The sequence below is a fragment of the Trichoplusia ni genome, chromosome 4 (genome assembly GCF_003590095.1).
Source record: "Trichoplusia ni isolate ovarian cell line Hi5 chromosome 4, tn1, whole genome shotgun sequence".
Taxonomy (NCBI): Eukaryota; Metazoa; Arthropoda; class Insecta; order Lepidoptera; family Noctuidae; genus Trichoplusia; species Trichoplusia ni.
This window is the reverse complement of record NC_039481.1, coordinates 12,587,525-12,607,213: the sequence shown is the minus strand read 5'-3', so window position 1 is coordinate 12,607,213 and position 19,689 is coordinate 12,587,525. Positions and strand designations below refer to the sequence as shown.

General features: G+C 43.7%; 1 protein-coding gene across 4 annotated transcripts; it reads left to right on the top strand.

Annotated features, from left to right (window-relative positions):
• Positions 1–137: 137 nt before the first annotated feature.
• LOC113493064 (cytoplasmic protein NCK1) lies at positions 138–18,772 on the top strand. Of its 4 annotated transcripts, XR_003400544.1 has the most exons (8): positions 158–717; positions 2,510–2,703; positions 5,036–5,296; positions 5,902–5,989; positions 6,201–6,400; positions 10,838–10,885; positions 11,061–14,654; positions 14,737–18,772. XR_003400544.1 is itself a non-coding variant. In XM_026870862.1 (7 exons), exons 1-7 carry the CDS (start codon positions 613–615, stop codon positions 14,947–14,949), a joined length of 1,194 nt encoding a protein of 397 aa, XP_026726663.1. In that variant the 5' UTR covers positions 138–612; the 3' UTR covers positions 14,950–18,772. The 4 variants fall into 4 exon arrangements, 3 of the variants coding, with proteins under 3 accessions (XP_026726663.1, XP_026726661.1, XP_026726662.1); XM_026870862.1 differs by lacking the exon at positions 11,061–14,654 and having other exon boundaries at positions 138–717; positions 6,210–6,400; positions 10,838–10,979; XM_026870860.1 differs by lacking the exon at positions 14,737–18,772 and having other exon boundaries at positions 11,061–14,730.
• The last annotated feature ends 917 nt before the right edge of the window (positions 18,773–19,689 follow it).

Here is a 19,689-nt window from a genome sequence, read left to right as displayed (position 1 = left end):
GGTTGTACCTTAAATTTTTTAGATGTTTAGAATTTCAAACTGTTGGCACAACCTAAACCGATAAACAAGAAGATAAACATAAAAGTATTTTTTATTGTATGTGAAAAAATGTTTTTTTTCCAAATTCAACTTTACACAATTCCAAAATTGTAAACCCTCAGTTTGTTGTCTATGCTGCCGCTAGTAAGTGGTTTTCTAAAAAAGTAAATTTGTCTATTGATTCGTCGTTCGTTGCCCCACCGACGAGTGTGATTTTTCATGAAATTAATAGTTAATTTATGTTAAACTGAGTGAAATTCCTACTAATTTTAATGTACATTATAGAAGACACTTCAATATAAATTATTCTTATAGAATAATAAATATTTGAACGATCTGAAAGGTCGGTTTGTAGGAAGCTCTTTGGTGTCTCTTGGCTTTCGATCAGATTTTCGCACGTCGGTCAATAAACAATCTTTAGGTTTTGTGGTCGTGCTGCATTGTGAATCGATCGATTCTTGAGGTGTTGGTGCTTGAGTGCAGTGTATGTGGTGCAGTGCGGAGGTGTTAGTGTACGCAATGTATCAGTGAAGGCGACTGCGGTGACCCACGGGATCCGTAGCTGGGGGTGTCATGCTGGAGACGCGGTCAGCGCGCGCCGCAGATTCGGTGTGGGCGAACAAGCCGCTGCCGGCGCCTCACGCCATGGCCAACACGAGGCACGGAAAAAACGCCCAGGTATACCTTCACTTTACACCCACAACTGCTCATTACCAGCAGCTTGCTTAATCATTTTAATTTGCCATATCCTGTCCTCTAAACTAAAGGTCACTGAAGTCTGTTCTGCTGATTCAACATTGGTTTCTGTTCCATATCCTCAATCCCTCAAAAGTAGTTGAACTAAGTTGCATTCAAGTTTTATTAGGAAGCAGTAGGAACTTGAATATGAATCTAATTGGTCCCTACTTCCAGTAATTAGTTGGCTGTTGTTTATAATTAATTACTTGTGGAATTTCATGAGCTCAGTTAGGAATTTAGAACTTTTTGCTTGTAGTGTTGTAATGCATTATTATTCATGTTCTAACACTTTCACTAATTTTAATCCAGTAAATACTTATAAGATAATATTTACATGATTACTCCATGTGTGCACATAACATTTTGTTTTGGCATTATTAAAAACTATTTCAATTCACTTCAATATTATATCCAGTAACATTGATAATCTAATGTATCATAAGGTTGAACAGATTACAAGAGACACTATTATTTACAAGTAATCAACACATCTTTGAGAACTGGATTTTTTGTTATTTTTTAAATGAATTTTGTTTGTATTTAGGTTTTCATTAGTGTCTAGATTATAAGCATAGCAATGTCTAGCATCTACTTAAAGTTGATGTCAGATGACTTTATATAATCCCCATCTGAGATCACTTTTATGTGACATATTTAGATTTAAATCAAATATTAGAAACTACTATTCAAACGTTAATTTCCATTTACTTGAATATCACTTTTCATTTCAATTTATTCATTACAAAGGCATGTTTAAGTAAATAATGAGTTATTCTATAGAAAATGTTAATATTAGGATAAATCAATTACTCCACTCATTGCCAGCTATTTGCCCATTGTAACCATCTCAAAATTAACTAAACAGGAAAATGTTTGGTTCAGTTTGTGTCACTTTGTACCTACATCTACTCGAGAAACAATGAAAATGACTTAGTTTAATTAATGGATATTATGTTTCTTTTTTCAACATGAGAAAGAGCCTTTCACTCAAAGAGAATCAATATGTTGGAAAATAGTGTACCTATTTCAATGGGGAATGCGCAATTTTGGCCATTAAAAAACCCAACAACATGCCTTTGTCCAAAAATAATGTCTTATTTTATGTTAGTTAATCAAACCATTAATTTATTGAAACAAGATTGCAACATTTATGTGTAATAAAAAGAACCGGAAAGACAAAAATGAAATCGTTGACATCCGTAATTCATTCTTCTGAAGATGTTATTAATGTGTATTGTTTAAACTGTTTAAATATGTTTTATTCCAGTTGTAGTTTAAATGTACCTAAACATGATTGAAATAATAGACTATAACATTTTGTAATCACAATAACACCATGAATCATCTAACAACAAACTGTTAATGGTATTAGGGGGCGTCTTATCCTAGTTACTCATTATAGTCATAATATAGTATTTACCTATTGGATGCACAGAATAAAACAAATATTTAAATAATTTTACAGTCATACTAAGTATGCTGCTGTGGAATTGTTTATTGATGCTTTTATTTCATCTATCACAATGCATTTGACCTTGAAGTCAAGTCTAGATCATGGTCTAATAGTTGATGGTTCTATATAATAACAAAAATATTCTAAGTAAATCATATGCATTGTACTCTATAGGCAATATACAGGAGGATTTTATTTTTATATTATTTCTCACAAAACTGGTATATTTCATACTCTGTTCTTCTCAGTTAATTGACACAATTTTTTTTGTATTTTCAGGATGACGTATGCTACGTGGTTGCTAAGTACGACTATGCAGCACAGGGGGCACAAGAGTTGGACCTCCGTAAAAACGAGCGGTATCTACTGTTGGACGACTCCAAGCACTGGTGGCGGGTACAGAACGCTCGCAGCCAGTCAGGCTACGTGCCTAGTAATTATGTCAAGAAGGAGAAGCCTTCGCTGTTTGACAGGTGAGCAGGAAGAACGTCTTTTTGATGTTGGTATAACTACAGAAAAATAGAATCTGCTATATTATAAGTTCCAAAAAAGAGGAAATATTAGTTTTTCCTAATCACAGAATAGTGCTTACATTGATTAAATTGCCGTTAATAATAATACATTATGAATACTTCAAGTCAAACTCACTCCCTAATCTGATAAGACACAGGCAATATTTTGTCCTGTGATAATACACATCTGCCGAACCCTCTTGGCGACAAACATAGGGAGTTTAAACCAAATAGATGTAATAAAAAAAAATTTTTGCTCTGCTAGTAGTTGGGAGAGTTGTAAAATATAATTGATTTACTTACTTACAAAAGGGTGTTATCTGAACATAAATTGGATTACAGTGATGTCGGTGATAACATCAATCATCATTATTATTTAACAAGGTCAAAACTTGCATTTATGCAATTTTATATTTTACTTACAGTCCAAGGGCAATGTACTTAAGCATATCGCAACTACCGCCATTAATTCAACATCGAATTATTTTAAATAAAATAAAGTTAAAAACGCTATTAATCTTTATGTGAAAAACACTCTTTTACTATTATACATTTCTTTAAAATAAAATGCTGTTCATCATACTCAAGTAAGTTCTATACAAATCTATACATAAAACTCTTTATTTAAATTATAAGCACAATTTGAAATCGAAATACCTAATTTGCTTAAAGAATTTGCTCCATAATCAACTTTCTCCAGGGGGCAAAGATTGACAGATCTTTTACCTTCCTTAAAATGTATTGCAATCCACTGAAGTATAAATCTTATCGCTGTAAACAAGCACCAGATTAAAGATGTACCAAAATATGTGTAACATGTAAACAATAGATAACGAAGCGAATACAATGATTCAACGATATCGAAGTATGTCGACAAGCTATGTTTATAGAATGCACGTAAGTGTCGCGATGTGTGAAGCACTCTGTTACCCTAAATGTGTGCCTAGTCTAGACTAGGAGGGGGACACGATTGAATAAGGATACTTTATTATGCCATGTTGAATGCTAAGAGCGAGCAATAAGAGTGAACGTTATGTCTAACGCTAACTTTAAAGTATAATGATTGATATCGATCTGTCACGTATCAACCACACTTTCAACATAACATACGACTTTCCTCTTACTGCGTCCAGTCACACCAAGCTACATTCAGGCTGCCGGTTGAATGGGAACCCCATTAAAAGCATTGTGGTTACACAAAAATGAATACAACAGGATACACTGAAATGTAATGATTTCCCGATAACCGACATTAATTGGAATTTAACAATTTGTAAGGAAAGCCCAACAGCTGATATCCTGCAATGAATGTTTACGAGCGTAGTATGCGCGTAATGTTACGGTAGAGTTGTGTAAGCATGCGCGAAGCCGTAGGCTCGTATTGTGTTACATCGCGCCGGGGAATGGACCAGCTGACATGCAGCGTGTCGCGTGGCCCTTTCTCTATCATATTGTTACTGCATTGTGAGCGCCGATGTCAAAGATAACCAACTCACTTATTTGAAGGTTTTCGAACTTAATTCGTGAGAACTTCAGGTAATAATTTGATAAGTTTTTTTTTCTTTCTGAAGATTAATGAAAATGATTTTATAAAACGAGGGATATTTATTTATGAATACACGTGCATAATGAAATGAAAAGATTTAAAGATTATGGTAAATACTTCACGAGAACACAGTAAACCTTGCTTAAAAGAAGATAATATAAACAGTTGATACTGATATAACACACTTATGGCCAAAAAACTGTTCCTAGATACTATTATAGAGCCAACAACGTATATTCGAACTATTGGCACATCTAGTATAACTACGCAGTGTACACGCAACATGAAACCCGATGTTGTTATCGTCACAACTAGTTAAATTCCAAGCCAGCACTGCGAACAGTTCCATTCAAATATAATTTATAATGTGTCACTGGCTACAGACAATGAGGGAAAACATCGCGAGAAAACATGCTCTTTATAATAAAACTGAACAATGTAAAGTTTGCGAGGAAATAATAACACTAAACACATTTGTTCTCCGCTAACGGCTACGGATAGTCCTCGGCACTTGTCGACTAGAATCCATTAGATTTGTACTAGTCGCGACGTCTCAGTTGTTATTAAATGTTGTGGAAGTAAGAGGTCATGAATTGTACACTCGTGCACGTGGCCACATTATTAGTAACGACATGAATTCGCTTTAGTCAGCCTCATAAATGTGTTGGATTCGAGCAAAAATTCTCTCTGGCTGTGGTGTTCGCTCTGTTCAGTCACGATGAATGATTCGTATCCCGATATTTGCAGTATTAAGAAGAAGGTGAAGAAGGGCTCGGGCTCGAAGACGCTGCCGTCGAACAGCTCCCCGGTGCGCGGCGGCGGCGGCGGCGAGGCGGGCGGCGCGCGCCGCGTGGAGCCGGCCGAGGCGCTGGGCACGGCCGTGGTCAAGTACAACTACCAGGCGCAGCAGCCCGACGAGCTCGCGCTCACCAAGGGCACGCGCATACTCATCCTGGAGAAGAGCAACGACGGCTGGTGGCGGGGGCAGTACCAGGGACACACCGGCTGGTGAGACGGACTTGTATTACAGCTACAGCTAGATTACTATTTAACTTATTTGTTCATCATTATGGTACTGAAATATTTGAGAGGTTCTAAATAGATTATTCCAGAATATTACGAATTAACCACTAACAAATTAAAACTTAACTAAGTTTGTTAATTTTATAACTAACTTTAATTAATAATGATTAATTATAGCACAAACTGTTGAGTAACACGAAAATATTTTAATTAGAACACCTACGTTACCTTGTTATGTATCGCCGTATAGAATTTAGTCATGCCACAAACATGTTAATTATCTAGATACTAATAAACAATGCCTGTTTAGTTTATCGCGTATTGTAACAAGTTTATATGCATTTCTCACGTTGAAAACAATAAAAGTATTTTTGAATGAGCCCAATCGTAAACAATTGTTATAGTCGCACATTTCATAGTAAGCAAAAAGTAGTAATAGTTTTTAAATAAATGTAAGTCGCTTATTCATCACTGGTACTATCAAACTATGAATAATAAGCGATCTATATTCTAGCGTTTCTATTTTCTTGTTTCTTTTTACCTTATTTGCGACGTAACATGTTTTACTTACAACATTATGTATATGGCAGGTTTCCTTCGAACTACACCAGTGAAGAAGGCGACAATGAGGACCCGGTGCATACATACGCTATGGCGGAAAACGTCCTGGACATTGTGGTGAGCATTGATAATGTGTACAACATGCGTTCCGTGTGGCACGCGGGGTGACCCACACACACTCTTTGCTATGTGATTCAATTTATAAATAAAGGGTAGAATATCACTTTAACGAGACTTGCTAGAAAAATGCATCACATCGATTTATTGAAGGGCGGGTATCCGCTGGATGCTTAATATCATTAATTATATCTTGTCGTGTGTGTCACTGTCGTCACAGGTGGCGCTGTACTCGTTCACGTCCAACAACGAGCAGGAGCTGTCGTTCGAGAAGGGAGACCGCCTCGAGATCATCGAGCGGCCGCCCTCCGACCCCGAGTGGTACCGCGCCCGGGACTCGCGCGGACACGTGGGGCTCGTGCCCAGGAACTACCTGCAGGAGCTCGCCGACTACCTCACGCAGCCCTACAGGTACGACAGTGACCATAGCTACACTTGAAACTTCTGTGATAGGTCCATATAGTTAATGTCAGAAATGATGGCTGATTTTTGTAAATTTCATTAGCCATTTTTTTTTTATATTCTTATGCCCGATTTCACCAGTAGCCCCTAAACAGTCACATAAGTAAGTGTTCGGGAACCCTCAAACGGTCCCTCTACCTAAATTCTGTTTCACCATGCTATGTATTTAAGGATCCCTTAGTTAGGTGACGTATAGTGCAGAGGTACTGAAAGAACTTTTGTCGATCAATTGTTACTTGATTACGGTTATTTTTTTTTATCGTTATTTAGCTGAAATAATAAAAATAAAACATGTGATTTCACTCAGTTTATTTAAAAAAATTGGGATCTGCACCTTTTAAAAAAACATTCTGCTTTAATTGTTGGCTGTATAATGCACTATACGTATGTCATTGACAAAAAAAGTCGCAGTGGCATTTTGACGTAAGTCAGTCAGACCTGTTATTTTGAATGTTTTTTTTTTATGGTTTGTTGCGTTTTATTTTCTTTATTATTTACAAAGCATAATGGCGGAAAAGATAGGTTGGTTAGGTTATGGCTCCAGCACAAAGAGACAATTTTGAATACTCGCTTTACAATTCTGCTGCATGTTGAAATACTGATGCAGCCCTGCAGTATAGATCTGCTATATATAGATAATAATTGATTGCCTGTCGCATAAAATCTAAGAGCACATAGTAGTTAGTTCATTGCATCGGGGCCACAAATTTATTTCTGTAAAAATAAGAAGGGTGCGAAGAATCTCCGCGTTACGGGAGGCCACCAAATAAATCTGACTCTTGCGACGTACAACGGCCGCACGCTACGGCTTGACTCGCATCTGGCGCAACTCGAGGTGGAACTTGGGAAGATTAGGTGGCACATATTAGGGTTATGTGAAGTTCGAAGAGAGGGGGAGGACACCATAACCCTCGAATCAGGTCATCTAATGTACTTCCGAGAGGGAGACCAACAATCCCAAGGTGGCGTTGGGTTTCTGGTTAATAAGTCCCTAGCTGATAACGTTGTGGAGGTGTCTAGTGTCTCGAACAGGGTAGCGTACCTTATCATAAAGCTTACCGACAGGTATAGCCTCAAGGTAGTGCAAGTGTACGCACCGACCTCGACACATTCAGACGATGAAGTGGAGGATATGTTTGATGATATATCAAGGGCCCTCCACTTCACTACAAAGACCCATTACACCGTTGTCATGGGGGACTTTAACGCTAAAGTGGGAGGACAGATTTGCGGCGAATCGGCAGTAGGATTTGGAAGCAGGAATCATAGGGGGCAAATGCTCGTCAACTTCCTCGAACGCGAGGGGCTCTTTTTGATGAACTCCTTTTTCAAAAAGCAGCCTCAAAGGAAGTGGACGTGGCAAAGCCCCGACACTACTAAAAATGAGATTGACTTCATCATGACGAACAAGAAGCACATATTCAGAGACGTCTCTGTGATCAATAGGTTTAATACCGGGAGCGATCACCGACTTGTCCGAGGCTCTCTGAATATCAACTTCAAGGCCGAACGTTTCCGTCTGATGAAGGCCAGGCTCCGACCAACACTGCTCCAAACCATGACAGGATCTGAAACGTTCCAGTCAAATTTGGAGGACCGATTTGCCGCCGTGGAAACCACAACAGACGTTAACCAGAACCACGAATATGTGGTTCGGATCCTCAGGGAGGAAGGTTCGAGATTCTGTAACATGCAGCGTAAGGGCAGGAAATCAAAGCTTTCGGAAGAGACATTAGGGCTTATGAAGAAACGACGTGAAAACCCGCCTGTCACTTCGTCAGCTAAGCGGGCTCTAAACCAAGAGATCAACAAGCACGTACGACGCGACCTCCGGTGCTCCAATACTCTTGACATTGAAAGAGCAATTGAGCTGAATCGGGGGTCAAAGGTGTTCGTACAATCTCTTGGAAGAAGCCACTTGACGAAGCTGACCACAACAAGTGGAGAAGTCGTTTCTTCGGTGCCGGCAGTCCTTTCGGAAGTGGAAAAATTCTATGGCCGGTTATACGCATCGCATGCATCTCGGATATGAGATCTTTCCTGATCCCGGATATGAGGATTCCAGAGCCACATTAACACGCCATTTCACCGAAGACCTGCCAGAAGTCAGCAGTGGCGAAATCGAGATCGCTCTGAGACAGCTCAAAAATGGAAAAGCCCCTGGCGAGGATGGCATTACAACAGAGCTATTAAAAGCAGGCGGAAACCCCTTACTAGGGGAGCTCCAAAAGCTTTTTAATGCCGTCCTGTTTGAAGGGAGAACTCCAGGGGCGTGGAGTAGGAGTGTTGTCGTCCTGTTCTTCAAAAAGGTAGACAAAACCCAGCTGAAGAACTATCGACCTATTTCCCTCCTAAGCCACGTCTATAAGCTGTTCTCAAGAGTGGTCACGAACCGACTTGCGCGAAGACTCGACGAATTCCAACCACCGGAGCAGGCTGGGTTTCGGAGCGGATACGGCACCATAGACCACATCCACACAGTGCGGCAGATTATACAGAAGACCGAAGAGTATAATCAGCCCCTGTGTCTAGCATTTGTGGACTATGAGAAGGCCTTTGACTCGGTTGAAATCTGGTCTGTTCTGGAGTCCCTGCAGCGTTGTCAAGTAGATTGGCGATACATCCAAGTGATGAGATGTCTTTACGAAGCCGCTACAATGTCCGTCCAAGTACAGAATCAGCAAACAAGGCCCATACCGTTGCATCGAGGAGTGAGACAAGGGGATGTTATTTCCCCGAAATTGTTCACTAATGCAATGGAGGATATGTTCAAGACGCTGAACTGGAAAGGACGCGGCATCAACATCAATGGCGAACACATCTCTCACTTGCGATTTGCTGACGATGTCGTCATCATGGCGGAAACGCTGCAGGACCTACAACAGATGCTGAACGGCCTGGCTGAATCTTCTCTACGCATCGGCCTACGGGTGAACTTGGACAAAACCAAGGTCATGTTCAATGAACATGTTCTACCGGAACCGATTGCGATACACGGCGCCGTTCTCGAAGTTGTTCAGAAATATGTATACCTCGGGCAGACATTGCAGTTAGGTAGAAACAACTTTGAGGACGAGGTGAATAGGAGAATTCAGTTGGGTTGGGCTGCATTTGGGAAGTTACGTCGAGTCTTAACATCGTCGATCCCACAGTGCCTAAAGACAAAAGTCTTCAATCAGTGCGTCCTACCTGTCATGACTTACGGAGCCGAAACGTGGACACTGTCGGTACGGCTGGTTCACAAGTTTAAAGTCGCTCAGCGGGCTATGGAAAGGGCTATGCTCGGCATTTCTCTGAGGGATCGCATCAGAAATGAGGTAATCCGTCAGAGAACCAAGGTCATCGACATAGCCCACCGAATCAGCAAGCTGAAGTAGCAGTGGGCTGGCCATATTAGCCGAAGAACCGATAACCGTTGGGGTAAACGAGATCTAGAGTGGAGACCACGCCTCGGCAAACGTAGTGTAGGACGTCCTCAGGCACGGTGGAGTGATGACTTGCGCAAGACGGCTGGCAGGAGCTGGATGCGAGAAGCCGAAAATCGATCTCAGTGGCGTGCACTTGGAGAGGCCTATGTCCAGCAGTGGACTGCGATAGGCTGATGATGATGATGAAAAATAAGATAGGTACACCATACAGATAGGCAGGTATGTAGATTGTTCAATTGTAAGATGCCCTTTACTCAATTCACTATAAAAGGCGGTACTGGCACTGGTACCTGTCGTCGTGGAATTCTAATAACTTTCCCTAGAAAACCTATATGGAATGATCTTTCTCATCATATTTATGAAAATCCTTCAATCTTCCATGTTAGATACGTGGTCGCACGCTTCTATTAGGAACCTATTGAGACTACAGCTGCTATTGCTTCCATGGCTTCATAATGATTTTTGAATCGTGATAATCTCGGTCGATCACTTAAGAACGTCAAAATACTGTCACCTATGGTTTAGGAGGCCGACAATCCACCACTCAATTATGAGGGCCCGTTTATGCTTTAGGTATCACTTAACCGTTGGTGAAATGAAAACAGTCCCTTATTTTGCTTTAGGTTGACACTTAAACGTTAGGGGCTACTGGTGAAAACGGGCATTAAATCGAGAATATGATCGATTTTATTCGGTACAGGTCCGTTTATTCATTTACTGCGGAAGGTCATAAATATATTCATTAATACCCAATATCAAAAATACAATTTTTTCTTATTCATTTATACTATTCAACGAATGTCAGTAGGCCTTTTGTACAAAGGTTGGAGAGAATATCTAATTGGATAGGTTCATAATGTCATAACTATTTATTTATGTGTCGCGGGACACTATTGAACACAAGCATTTGTGCTTAACCTGGCTTGTCTCCGTGTTGTGACTGCCCCTTGGCCCGCAGCGAGGGCGGCGCCGTGCGCGGCGCGGGCGGCGCGGCGGGGCGCGCGTGGTACTACGGGGCCATCACGCGCACGCACTGCGACGCGCTGCTCAACCAGCACGGACACGACGGGGACTTCCTCATCCGCGACTCCGAGACCAACGTGCGTACTCCCCTCACACTCACTGTACTGCTGCACTATACTCACTGTAGCCCACACAACACTAACGCTCGTGCGCGCGTGGTACTACGGGGCCATCACGCGCACGCACTGCGACGCGCTGCTCAACCAGCACGGACACGACGGGGACTTCCTCATCCGCGACTCCGAGACCAACGTGCGTACTCCCCTCACACTCACTGTACTGCTGCACTATACTCACTGTAGCCCACACAACACTAACGCTCGTGCGCGCGTGGTACTACGGGGCCATCACGCGCACGCACTGCGACGCGCTGCTCAACCAGCACGGACACGACGGGGACTTCCTCATCCGCGACTCCGAGACCAACGTGCGTACTCCCCTCACACTCACTGTACTGCTGCACTATACTCACTGTAGCCCACACAACACTAACGCTCGTGCGCGCGTGGTACTACGGGGCCATCACGCGCACGCACTGCGACGCGCTGCTCAACCAGCACGGACACGACGGGGACTTCCTCATCCGCGACTCCGAGACCAACGTGCGTACTCCCCTCACACTCACTGTACTGCTGCACTATACTCACTGTAGCCCACACAACACTAACGCTCGTGCGCGCGTGGTACTACGGGGCCATCACGCGCACGCACTGCGACGCGCTGCTCAACCAGCACGGACACGACGGGGACTTCCTCATCCGCGACTCCGAGACCAACGTGCGTACTCCCCTCACACTCACTGTACTGCTGCACTATACTCACTGTAGCCCACACAACACTAACGCTCGTGCGCGCGTGGTACTACGGGGCCATCACGCGCACGCACTGCGACGCGCTGCTCAACCAGCACGGACACGACGGGGACTTCCTCATCCGCGACTCCGAGACCAACGTGCGTACTCCCCTCACACTCACTGTACTGCTGCACTATACTCACTGTAGCCCACACAACACTAACGCTCGTGCGCGCGTGGTACTACGGGGCCATCACGCGCACGCACTGCGACGCGCTGCTCAACCAGCACGGACACGACGGGGACTTCCTCATCCGCGACTCCGAGACCAACGTGCGTACTCCCCTCACACTCACTGTACTGCTGCACTATACTCACTGTAGCCCACAGAACACTAACGCTCGTGCGCGCGTGGTACTACGGGGCCATCACGCGCACGCACTGCGACGCGCTGCTCAACCAGCACGGACACGACGGGGACTTCCTCATCCGCGACTCCGAGACCAACGTGCGTACTCCCCTCACACTCACTGTACTGCTGCACTATACTCACTGTAGCCCACACAACACTAACGCTCGTGCGCGCGTGGTACTACGGGGCCATCACGCGCACGCACTGCGACGCGCTGCTCAACCAGCACGGACACGACGGGGACTTCCTCATCCGCGACTCCGAGACCAACGTGCGTACTCCCCTCACACTCACTGTACTGCTGCACTATACTCACTGTAGCCCACAGAACACTAACGCTCGTGCGCGCGTGGTACTACGGGGCCATCACGCGCACGCACTGCGACGCGCTGCTCAACCAGCACGGACACGACGGGGACTTCCTCATCCGCGACTCCGAGACCAACGTGCGTACTCCCCTCACACTCACTGTACTGCTGCACTATACTCACTGTAGCCCACACAACACTAACGCTCGTGCGCGCGTGGTACTACGGGGCCATCACGCGCACGCACTGCGACGCGCTGCTCAACCAGCACGGACACGACGGGGACTTCCTCATCCGCGACTCCGAGACCAACGTGCGTACTCCCCTCACACTCACTGTACTGCTGCACTATACTCACTGTAGCCCACACAACACTAACGCTCGTGCGCGCGTGGTACTACGGGGCCATCACGCGCACGCACTGCGACGCGCTGCTCAACCAGCACGGACACGACGGGGACTTCCTCATCCGCGACTCCGAGACCAACGTGCGTACTCCCCTCACACTCACTGTACTGCTGCACTATACTCACTGTAGCCCACACAACACTAACGCTCGTGCGCGCGTGGTACTACGGGGCCATCACGCGCACGCACTGCGACGCGCTGCTCAACCAGCACGGACACGACGGGGACTTCCTCATCCGCGACTCCGAGACCAACGTGCGTACTCCCCTCACACTCACTGTACTGCTGCACTATACTCACTGTAGCCCACACAACACTAACGCTCGTGCGCGCGTGGTACTACGGGGCCATCACGCGCACGCACTGCGACGCGCTGCTCAACCAGCACGGACACGACGGGGACTTCCTCATCCGCGACTCCGAGACCAACGTGCGTACTCCCCTCACACTCACTGTACTGCTGCACTATACTCACTGTAGCCCACACAACACTAACGCTCGTGCGCGCGTGGTACTACGGGGCCATCACGCGCACGCACTGCGACGCGCTGCTCAACCAGCACGGACACGACGGGGACTTCCTCATCCGCGACTCCGAGACCAACGTGCGTACTCCCCTCACACTCACTGTACTGCTGCACTATACTCACTGTAGCCCACACAACACTAACGCTCGTGCGCGCGTGGTACTACGGGGCCATCACGCGCACGCACTGCGACGCGCTGCTCAACCAGCACGGACACGACGGGGACTTCCTCATCCGCGACTCCGAGACCAACGTGCGTACTCCCCTCACACTCACTGTACTGCTGCACTATACTCACTGTAGCCCACACAACACTAACGCTCGTGCGCGCGTGGTACTACGGGGCCATCACGCGCACGCACTGCGACGCGCTGCTCAACCAGCACGGACACGACGGGGACTTCCTCATCCGCGACTCCGAGACCAACGTGCGTACTCCCCTCACACTCACTGTACTGCTGCACTATACTCACTGTAGCCCACACAACATTAACGCTCGTGCGCGCGTGGTACTACGGGGCCATCACGCGCACGCACTGCGACGCGCTGCTCAACCAGCACGGACACGACGGGGACTTCCTCATCCGCGACTCCGAGACCAACGTGCGTACTCCCCTCACACTCACTGTACTGCTGCACTATACTCACTGTAGCCCACACAACACTAACGCTCGTGCGCGCGTGGTACTACGGGGCCATCACGCGCACGCACTGCGACGCGCTGCTCAACCAGCACGGACACGACGGGGACTTCCTCATCCGCGACTCCGAGACCAACGTGCGTACTCCCCTCACACTCACTGTACTGCTGCACTATACTCACTGTAGCCCACACAACACTAACGCTCGTGCGCGCGTGGTACTACGGGGCCATCACGCGCACGCACTGCGACGCGCTGCTCAACCAGCACGGACACGACGGGGACTTCCTCATCCGCGACTCCGAGACCAACGTGCGTACTCCCCTCACACTCACTGTACTGCTGCACTATACTCACTGTAGCCCACACAACACTAACGCTCGTGCGCGCGTGGTACTACGGGGCCATCACGCGCACGCACTGCGACGCGCTGCTCAACCAGCACGGACACGACGGGGACTTCCTCATCCGCGACTCCGAGACCAACGTGCGTACTCCCCTCACACTCACTGTACTGCTGCACTATACTCACTGTAGCCCACACAACACTAACGCTCGTGCGCGCGTGGTACTACGGGGCCATCACGCGCACGCACTGCGACGCGCTGCTCAACCAGCACGGACACGACGGGGACTTCCTCATCCGCGACTCCGAGACCAACGTGCGTACTCCCCTCACACTCACTGTACTGCTGCACTATACTCACTGTAGCCCACACAACACTAACGCTCGTGCGCGCGCAGGTGGGCGACTTCTCGGTGTCGCTGAAGGCGCCGGGCCGCAACAAGCACTTCCGCGTGCACGTGGAGGGCAGCCTGTACTGCATCGGCCAGCGCAAGTTCCCGGCGCTGGAGCAGCTGGTGGCGCACTACCAGCGCGCGCCCATCTACACCAACAAGCAGGGCGAGAAGCTCTACCTCGTGCGCCCGCTGCCGCGCAGCGACCAGCTCTGCTGAGCCGCCCGGACAACGGACGCGGGAATTACGGGCTCTGACGACTCATGTCGACGAACCAGAAATATCGTTAGAAAAAACTAAATCCAATAGGATACCGTAATTTCTCGATTGTCGTAACGAATCAGGCTGAGCGAGCACCGCAGCGAGCGAACTGCCGGCGTAGTGTAGCAAGGCGCGCGAACGACGCCTAAATGTAATTACAACATTAACAAAACCAAAAATTGGCTTCATTATCTCTATTAGTGTATAACATTTTATATCATATTATTTTAGGTAAGTTGGATAGTGTAATTTTTATAATGGGTTAATTAAACAGTGTTTTATGCATATAATAATAGATAATTCGTCATTGTATCGCGCATAGTGGACGTTTCTATGTGCTGGTATGTACACTGAATGCATATGTTGTGATGTTTGGCTAAGTAAGATATAATGTAAGTCATGATCAGGGGATATCGTGGAATGTCTGAGCCGCTGCTGTGAGCCGGAGTTAATGTTTAGAGTACTGTCGCGCTTGATCTAACCAACTCGGTTGCTATTGACATTCTTTGGTTTAAAAATCTTATCGTAGTTGACAATTTCTAATAAGATTTTTGCGTATAAAAGTTATCGATTTTCCGGGAGTAATTTTAACAATTTTGCCTGAAAATTAGGCAACTATGCCTCGAATATTTCTACTATCATTATTCGCCTTCCAAATTTCGAGCTAACAAATGCTCAAAATTAAAATAAAAAAAAGTATTAATTAAAGTATTAGTTGAACATTCCGTTTTTTATATCTTTATTCTTTCAATTATTTTATGTATAATTAAAAAAAACTTGACATCTAGGCGAAATCAAACTCCCGCACTGTAATCTAATCTGTCAAACTATTTCCTTGATTATTCTTGAATTACTGTTTGAATCAATGCGTCAATTAAATAGGTTACTTCAATCACCAAATAAGTGTTAATCGCAACCGTGTTGACATAAACGCGCGAGAACCGTGGTTTATCTCATAAGGCGCGGTGGCACCAACCGTATAAGTCTGAATAGTGGAATCGCGTAGTCAAATATTCAATGATAACCGTTATTCCTACGTTTTAGTCTTAACAACGAATTAGTTAACGATTGATTGGTACTTCGCCAGTTTAAACATACACTATCGAGTGACGTTATCAATCTATTTAGATGGTATTTGTATATGAGCAGGTCACATTCGTTTAAGAAAATATTGAGTGATTTTTGTCACGCGCACTGTCCGCTAATGGTGATATTATGTCCCGTGTGAAGGGAGCGAGCTTATTGCTAGTTAGTGGGCGATACTAATCTCGGAACTGCTGATGTATCAACTGTACTATAACACTCGACAGCACTCACGGATGGTGTAGTTTCAACTGGAGTCGTGGGCACGGAATCTCAAAGGGTAGATTTCCACTGACGTGACAATCGCTAGTCAATATTGTACGTCGACATCACAATTAATTCTCACTTTACATAACTGTTCTCAGATTTACTTTGGTATGTTATAGCGCGAAATGTTTGGGTGTGTTCGTCTATGAGATTCTAAAGCTAGTTATTTATTTTTACTCACAAGTCACAAATAAACTCTTGAACGCATACAATTATACAGAGTATGTGAGGTAGAAAGTTATCAACTATGAAATAGGTATTCTAGAAATATCGCGTAGTATTATTATTGGTGATCAGGTATTATAACGTTGTGTCTTATGTGATTCGAATTATAATTTAAGTGGAACGTACGGTTGTTAGACAAGTATTAATACGACACCCAAACAGTTCGGTCGCTTTCCGCAATCGTTCCTCGTGAACCAAGTGTATTCAATAACAAAGGCAGCTTGTTTGTTGTTTTACACGTATTATTGTTTTATAATATATTCGTTTTGTAGATAACAATATATAAATTTAAATGCGAATCACGTTCAACGATTATTTTTAAGTTAAACATTGACATTTTCATTCTTATCATAGCCAATAACGTGATGTATTTGTCCAGGAACATTTGGTAAACTCCACACGGCAAGTTTAAGTGAATAGCTTTTAAACAGGAACATTTATTTTTGTATGGACTTTTTATTTTACACATTGACAGTTGATGATGCACCAAGTGTAGACATTTTTGTATGCAAACTTAGCGTTAAGATTAGGATACATATAACGATCATGTACGATAGATGATCGAGGGTGTTTTCCTCGGGCCGCTACGTCAGCGCGTGTGTGAACAATTATTTGCATTTATATTATGTATAGTACCCTTCTGTATGATGTGTATATGACTCCACTAATTTGAGATTAACTCTAAACCGTTTGTTTGGATTGCTTTCATCAAAATGTAATTAATCTGTCGTATCATATAAAATATCGGGTCTCAGTTGCGTTTTGCTAAATTAAAGCTTATTGCTGTGTAACCCTCGAGAGTTCGACTGTAAGTATATGCTTTAATTATGTTTCAATTAGGTAAAATATTCTTAGATAATTTGAATGGAAAACATCCTTGAAACGCCGATGTCACCGAGACATCGATGACGCACTAAATTAATTACATGTGATACTTTTGAGATATAACTTACGTCTGCATTATAGTAAATTTAATAGTAATTAGATGAAAGACACGGTTTACAGTCGGGGTGAGGTAATCGAGCAGGATATTGGATAGATTCTCAAAAAAGTGTTTTGTGCTGCTAACTTATTTAATGTTTTAAATAATAAACGGCCAGGATTGATTATGCTCATATTGAACTAAATATTTGGAAGGAGCAGCCTATCCTTCAATAAGTTCAGAAGGTTATGATTGAAGCAAGAATGAATATCGCTACGCTGATGAGTTTGTTAATTATCAAGTGCGACCTAAGTCATATCTCAAAACTCAGTGATCGTAAGTTACTAGATCTTTTTGATGTATTTAATACGTTTTATACTCAATAATGTAATTAGAATTAAAATGCGAGGCAAACTCAGTGTAGAGATTTATTAGGAAAAAGAAATAGCAAAATGTACCGCTGCTGCAGGTCTTGAGCATTTTTTTTACATGAAAACAATGAATCTGTATTTAGATACGCGTCACTTAAACAAAAATGTACCCAAATACATGGTGTATAGTGAACTATGAGCTTATACGATGTAGAAAATGTATGATATGACCTCATTGACTATAGAAATAATTGATACTACAAATTGATCTCGAACTCGCGTATTCTAAGTTCAAAGTACACCACGTATAATAAAGTCTTCCTACAATGTCGAAGCATTTGAACTCGCATCTATTGAATGCAAGCACAAAGCCAGTAGCGACAAATGCACGAGGTAGGGAATCATTGAGATGGACATATTGAATTGACGTGCACAGGGAACACGGCCGGCCGTCGTGGTATCTAAATTATATAATACCACAATTGACGAGAGGAACGGCTAATAGATTGCGAATGGAAAAACTAGTGCACTAATATTAACAAGCTTTATTAAATAAACATTGCCAAACTTAGAAAGGAATTAAAGCAGACTTTACATTCCTAAAGCTTTTTATAATAACACTTGCGATGAATAGCTTAAAACGTAAGTATTGGGTACTAAAGTACCACACAACCAGTTTTTCAAAAATCGACTAAACTACATAACTGTATCAAACGTTTTTATTAGTATAACTAGGTATAGATATAGAGTGATTCGGTTTTTTATTTTTATATTGCTCAAAGTATATTATTTTATAATTTGTATTTGTGAATTGTGTTTGTTTGTACGTTTTCGTGAATGTATATTATCCGATGTAACGAGCCAATATAAGTGCAGTATGTAATATTTAACAATAATTTATTTATTAATTTGCTATCTGTTGTTTTATTCGAACTCACCCTAAAGATACCATTTGAATTAAGTTTGAAGCATCCGTACGTCGATGCAGAAGGTATAATGTAATCGCATGTTCATAACGGCCCTTAGTTACTATTCGTGTCATGGAAACAACGTTTATTGATCTTACACATACAATAGAGAAGCAAAACAACTTCATTATTCCGAAGATCTTGTTTCGATCTAATTATATACTATAATGTTATCTCGTCGTGATAAGCTGCTGATACAACCATGGGAGGACCGCAGATTCAAAGATCATCGTTTGAAAGTAAGATTTTTAAATAATTTGGGCTGATTTACTTAAAAATAGTTTTAAAATTACCCATACTTTTGCCAACGAGGTGCGGTCGGCTTTGCCCGCGATAGACGACCGCGCGCCGGCAGCCCGCCCGCACGTGGCTCTCAAACTCAAGAAGAACCAGCGCGAGCTGGACAGGAAGAACAAGATACAGAGCGACAACTTCAGCATGCTCCAGAGACTTAATGCTATCATGAAAGTTAACCGGCTTGACAACCACTGGGCCAAGCCGTTACCTAAGTACGTTGGGAATACTTTGATTACTAGGCTATTTGATGTCCATTTTATGAGCAACGATGTCACATTTGCCATTAATATACAACTCGTACGACTTAACTGTGCTCCTCGCTCTGTGAAGATATTCGAACGGTACCGAGGATTAAGAGAACTAAATTTTGAATTAAGTTTTAAAATAATCGAAACCATTTAGCAATTGAAGAAATCTACTTTGGCGGCAATGTTCATGACGTCATTCATGGTACTGTCCGAATGATTTCACAGAGCGACGTGAGCAGCATGCATGATCTATAAAAAATAGTAATCATTTCTTCACTCAGCAAATTAAAAAGCAAAGATTTGACTAAAAACTAAAA